The sequence below is a fragment of the Otolemur garnettii genome, unplaced genomic scaffold (genome assembly GCF_000181295.1).
Source record: "Otolemur garnettii isolate 467f Iridium unplaced genomic scaffold, OtoGar3 scaffold00044, whole genome shotgun sequence".
In the NCBI taxonomy this organism is placed as follows: domain Eukaryota; kingdom Metazoa; phylum Chordata; class Mammalia; order Primates; family Galagidae; genus Otolemur; species Otolemur garnettii.
Window position 1 is genome coordinate 2,409,209 of NW_003852439.1, and position 6,023 is coordinate 2,415,231.

Genomic DNA, 6,023 nt, shown 5'->3' on the forward strand with positions numbered 1-6,023 from the left:
AACTCCTGGGCTCAAGCGAGTCTCCTGCCTCAGCCTCCCAAGTAGCTGGGAGCACAGGCGTCCACCACAATACCAGGCTATTTTTTGGTTGCAGCCATCACTGTTATTTGGCGGATTCGAACCTGTCACCTTAGGTGTATGTGGCTGGCGCCTTAGCCGCTTGAGCCACAGGCGCCGAGCCAGGAATACATTTTAAAATGCTCTCAAAACAAAAGAGAAAGACTTCTGAACCTACACCAGTCTCTCACCAGCAATGTCTTCCCACGAATGATAAGGATGATCTAAATAAATCGTTATAATCAGAATGCACCCATGTGCATTACTTACATAACTTAGAAACAAAAAGGCAAAGAAAACCACCCATCCCTGCCCCCACAGAACCAATCCTGCCGCTGCACTGGGCCATGTTACCGTGGCTGCTGCCAAGGCTGCAGGGTCGGCAGAGGCTGCAAACATGGACAGGGGGTCAGTCCCATCGAGGACGCTGCTCAGCGGGTCCACCATGGAGCTGGAGGAGGAGGAGGACGTGGAAGAAGTGCTTCCTTTCCGGTTCACTTTCTTTGTCTTTGATTCTGTGACCTGTGGGGAAAATTACTGGAGATAAGAAATGTAGGTCTCCCATGAGTTTTCCCAGTGAAAGACTCAAATAGGTTATTTCATCTCATTCTGTTAGCTGAATCGAAGGTTTGTTTGCAGCAAGAGCTTATCAATCTACAGAGAGTGCTTTTTTTTTTTTTTTTGTGATAAACTGACATGACTCAATCACAGCAATAATGGAAGGAAACGTATGGAGTTAAGAAATGTTAAAAAATTAAATGGTCATTAAATCCTAGCACTTTGGGAGGCTGAGGTGGGTGGATGGCCTGAGCTCAAGAGTTCGAGACCAGCCTAAGCAAAAGTGAGACCTCATTTCTACTAAAAATAAGAAAACTAGCTGGATGTTGTGGTGGGTACCTATTATCTTAGCTACTTGGGAGATTGAAGCCCAGGAGTTTAAGGTTGCTGGAAGATATGATGCCACAGCACTTTACCTAGGATGACAGAGTGAGACTCTGTCTCAAAAAAAAAAAAAAAAAAAAATTAATTGGGAGGCCATTATACTGAGATGGCTCCAGCACCCTGGGTTCCCATGCAACAAACCAAAGCCCAACTCCATGTAAATAGTACAGCAAATTACAAGTTTCCAGCTAATCTCTAACTAGAGACTACCAATCAGAAACTACCACCTAACTTGGAAGTAGGGAATTTCTACTTTAACTAATCAAATACTTTCTTTGTCTTATTCCTAAGAACATCTTATAAAAGTTAAAAGCTGTTTGGGCCTATCATCTTAGCACTCTGGGAGGCTGAGGCAGGAGGATCCCTAGAGCTCAGGAGTTTGAAACCAACCTAAGCAAGAGACCCTGCCTCTACTAAAACAGAAAAATTAGCCAGGCCTTGTAGTAAGCGCCTATAGTCCCAGCCACTTGGGAGGCTGAGGCAGGAGGATTGCTTGAACCCAGGAGTTTGAGGTTGCTGTGAGTTAGGCTGATGCCATGGGACTCTAGTCTGAGCAACAGAGTGAGACTTTATATTGAACAAAAAAAGTTATCCCTTCACACCTCCTCATTGAAATCCTGAACTGCTTGAAGTCTGAAGCTGCCTGATTCATGAAATGCTAAATGCTTAAATAAATTCATTAAAATTTTAATATGTCTAAATTTATCTTTAAACAGAAGGAAAAAGTAGGGCCATTACAATTTAGAAGGTGATTATAACACAATAAATACTCACTTGCACTCTGCTCGTTTTCTGATACAGAGAATTTCCTAGATGGCAGGAATATCTGTTCTAATGAGGGGACTCCTGGTGGGCTGCTGGATGGGGACTGGTCACCAGAAAGACCAACCCAGGATTCGAAGCCTGTTTGAAACTCCAGCACAAATTTTGAACACCAAGGCTCAGCAGAGCTTTTTGGTTGGTGAACGCACTAGTGTCAGGGGGTGGGGTGGGGTGATGTGCCTGATTCTGAAAGCTCTGCCCTTCCTCCTGAACCTCCCCTATGTGTCTCTTCATCTGGATGGTCTTTGCTTATAACCCTCACAATAAAATTGTAAGAGTAACTCTTTTTGGAGTTCTATGAGTCACTCTAGTAAATTATCAAACCTGTTGGGGGACTGTGGGAAATCCCTGGATTTGTAGCCTGGGGACCTCTGAATTTGCAGCTGGCACCTAAAGTGAAGGCAGCCTTACTGAAGGCCTCACCCTCAAAAACCTGTGGAGTCTGACACTAACTCTGGGTGACTAGTGTCTGAAATGAGTCGAACTGCGGCATAGGGGAGAGAGAGAAGCCCCTCCTGCTGCTGCACATTTATTGTTTTTGTCTGCCTGGTACCCGGGACTCTGTCTCCAAATTTTCCTCGAGAAAACTTTTTTCCCCCTTGTTCAGTTCCTATGGGCCTCGTGGGATGGACCCGGCTCCCAGGGTGGGCACTCAACCTAACCTAATTACTCTGCATATTTTATACCCTTGGTCACCAAGTCGATTCAGAGAGGGACAACTAACAAAACTGGGTCGATGCAAACTGCTTGAGAAAAGAAATCGCTCTGCTGTTGGCGCTGCTAAGCTGGCAGGATAAGCCTGGAGCTGCGGCAGCTATTCTGCCAGCACAGGGGGAATGAGTTCCTGGCAATGGAAGCAACTTGCTGTGGGGTCAGCCACTGCCACAAGAGAGTCTAGGGCCTTGAAGAGCCCTGGAAAGCTGAATCTCAATCTTGGGATCTTCTGCTTTATGTAATCATTTCCACACAGTCTCACATTCCCCGTGCTGAGAACTCGCACGTGCTCCCCCCATAACCACTGAGTAGCCGCTCCTTGCTAATGAAAGAGTGCTAACCCAGGAGAGAGGGACTGTCTATGTCACTTGCCTGTTTTTGTTTTATTTTTTAAATAAACTCATAGATAGACTAAGATGCTATTTAGGGCAGTGCCCTACACTGGTAATTAGAGGGATTCTTAATATTCCAAATAAAAAAATGAAGCAGCAAGATGTATTTTGTTGACACATCCATACAGGAACAAAGTCATCTCGTTCCCTTGACGACCTGACTAATATGAGAAAGTAGGGAGTAAACCCAGTGGTGGGCAGGGCCGACGCTGCAGAGGAGAGGCAGGGAGCACACAGGGTGATTCAAATATGCAGAAGCAGCTACCACGGCGGAACACTGTCTGTCATTTCAAGGGAGGAGACTGTCACCTAGAGAGACCCTTAACAAAACTTACAGTTATAGGTTTCAGAGGGTGATAGTCCCCGAACTCCAGTGGCACAGCCTCTAGGCGGCATGATGCAAATTCAGCTTTGTAGTTCCTATTCCTGGAATGCCTGGTAAACAGCAAAACATAGAAGCCAATTAACTGCTAGGGAACCGAAAACAGGAAGAACTTTTGCTGAGATTTTATAAATGTTAGGATAGTTTAAACCAGAACATACTTCTACCAAGACCAACAAGAAACACTAATTTTTTTTTTTTCCAAATCTAGACTTACAAGACCAGAAATCAGAAGGAAGGGACACTTGCCTAACATGACTGACTCCAGCTCCCCTCATCCAGCTTTCTCTCTCCGGCATTTGCTGATTCTTATTTTTTTCTATTAAAGACAGAGTCTCACTTTGTCACCCTTGGTAGAGTAACATGGCATCATAGCTCACAGCAACCTCAACTCTTGGGCTTAAGTGATTCTCTTGCCTCACCCTCCCAAGTAGCTGGTGACTGCTACAACACCCTACTAGTTTTATTTTTTAATTTTTATTTATTTAAAAAAATTTTTTTTGACACAGAGTCTCACTTTGTCACCCTTTGGTAGAATGCCATGACATCATAGCTCACTGCAACCTCAAACTCCTGGGCTCAAGTGATCCTCTTGCCTCAGCCTCCCAAGTATCTGGGACTACAGGCGCCCACCACAATGCCTAGGTATTTTTAGAGATGAGGTCTCATTCTTGCTCAGGACTTCTCTAAGTCCTGAGCTTAGGCGATTCGCTCACTCAGCCTCTCAGAGAGCTAGGATTATAGGTGGGAGACACCACATTAGGAAGTTATAAACCTTAAGCTACCAGTGGTCACAACGGAGAAGTTTTGCCTAAGAATGATGCCAGCCAGAAGAGCTGAGCAAACAGAAAGACCAGATGCTGAGGGCATCATTTAAGTGCCTGAATCTGGCTATAGCTGGAGGCAGCCAACCACCAGAGGCTCGAGTCTTTACATTCTCTGTTTGACTAAAGTTAATCTGAACTGGATTTCTGTCATTTGACATTGAAAGAGAAGAATTTTTCTTTTTTTTGAGACAGAGGTTCAGTATGTTGCCCTTGGTAGAGTGCGTGGCATCACAGCTCACAGTAACCTCAAACTCTTGGGCTCATGCGATTCTCTTGCCTCAGCCTCCTAAGTAGCTGGGACTACAGGCACCCACCACAACACCTGGCTATTTTTTGTTGCAGTTGTCATTGTCATTTTAGACGGCCTGGGCTGGGTTCAAACCCGCCAGCCTTGGTGTATGTGGCTAGTGCAGTAACCACTGTACTATGGGCATTAAGCCAGAGAGAATTTCTTAAAAGGAAAAAGATACTCTATGTTCAAAGGAGTAATAAGACGACTAGTATGTCTGGGCTGGCGCCTGTGGCTCAGTGAGTAGGGCACTGGCCTCATATACCGAGGGTGGTGGGTTCAAACCCAGCCCTGGCCAAACTGCAACAAAGAGATAGCCAAGCATTCTGGAGGTGCCTGTGGTCCCAGCTCCTTGGGAGGCTGAGGCAGGAGAATCGCCTAGGCCCAGGAGCTGGAGGTTGCTGTGAGCTGTGACTCCACAGCACTCTACCAAGTGCAACAAAGTGAGACTCTGTCTCTAAAAAAAAAAAAGAAAAAAAGACTAGTATGTCTGTACAAAGATGAAAAGCAGAAGACATAGGAATGTCTTTAAAGTACTGAAAGAGAGGGATTATGGTGGCTAGTGCCTATAATCCTAGCATTTTGGGAGGCCAAGGTGGGAGGACCACTTAAGGCCAGGAGTTTAAGACCAACCGGCCTAAACAATGTAGCAAGACCCCATCTCTACAAAAAATAGCAAATGAGGCAGGCATGGTGGTGCCCACCTGTGGTCCCTTCCTTGGGAGGAAGAATTGCTTGAGCCCAGGAGTTTGAGGTTGCAGTAAGCTATGAGAATGCTACTGTACTCCAGCCTAGAGGACAGATCAATGGCCTGTCTCAAAAAAAAAAAAAAAAAGGAAATAAAGTACTGAAAGAAAATAATTGCCAACCTAGAATTAGAATTCTATCCTACTGAAACTCTCCTTCAAACATAAGAACAAATTAAGTAAGTTTCCAGTCAAATGAAAATTGAGAACAGCATCAGCATCAGAACATTTCAGACAAAATGCTGGGCAGGACCTGGTAGCTGACACTGTACACCCAGCTACTCGGGAGGCTGAGGCAGGAGGGTCACCTGAAGCCAGGAGTTTGAGGTTACTGTGAACTAGGATGATAGCACAGCACTCTAGCCTGGGCAACAGAGACTGTCTCACCAAAAAAGGGGGGAAGGGACTAAAAGCAGAATAATGATCTCAGTTGAAACCATCAACCGTATGTACATATGTAGTATATATTTAAATATGTATGCATACATATGCATGTGTGTATACACATCTACATACATGCAAACACTAAAGAATAGCAAGCAGTACAAGTTAGAGTAAAACTAAATGAATACTGACTACAGAACGTAATAGTAATAGAACTCAGGTTGGGTGCAGTGGCTCATGCCTGTAATCCTAGCACTCTAGGAGGCCAAAGCAGGTGGACCGCTTAAGCTCGGGACTTCAAGACCAGCTGAGCAAGAGTGGGACCTCATCTCTACTAAAAATAGAAAAACTAGTCAGGCATTGCAGTAGGTACCTGTAGTCCCAGCTACTCCGGAGGCTGAGGCAAGAGGATCACTTGAGCCCAAGACATTGAGACTGCTGTGAGCTATGATGCCACAGCACTCTACC

At 45.1% G+C, this 6,023-nt stretch overlaps 1 protein-coding gene across 1 annotated transcript in view; it reads right to left on the reverse strand.

Moving 5' to 3' along the window:
- Positions 1 to 6,023, reverse strand: part of LOC111725600 (UPF0505 protein C16orf62 homolog) — a 22,125-nt gene that overhangs the window by 3,999 nt on the left and 12,103 nt on the right. The window contains exons 2-3 of the mRNA XM_023513854.1: positions 3,263 to 3,362; positions 412 to 579 (exon numbers count right to left, since the gene is read on the reverse strand). Coding sequence (XP_023369622.1) covers positions 412 to 579; positions 3,263 to 3,362 — 268 coding nt within the window. The remainder of the gene's footprint in view (positions 1 to 411; positions 580 to 3,262; positions 3,363 to 6,023) is intronic.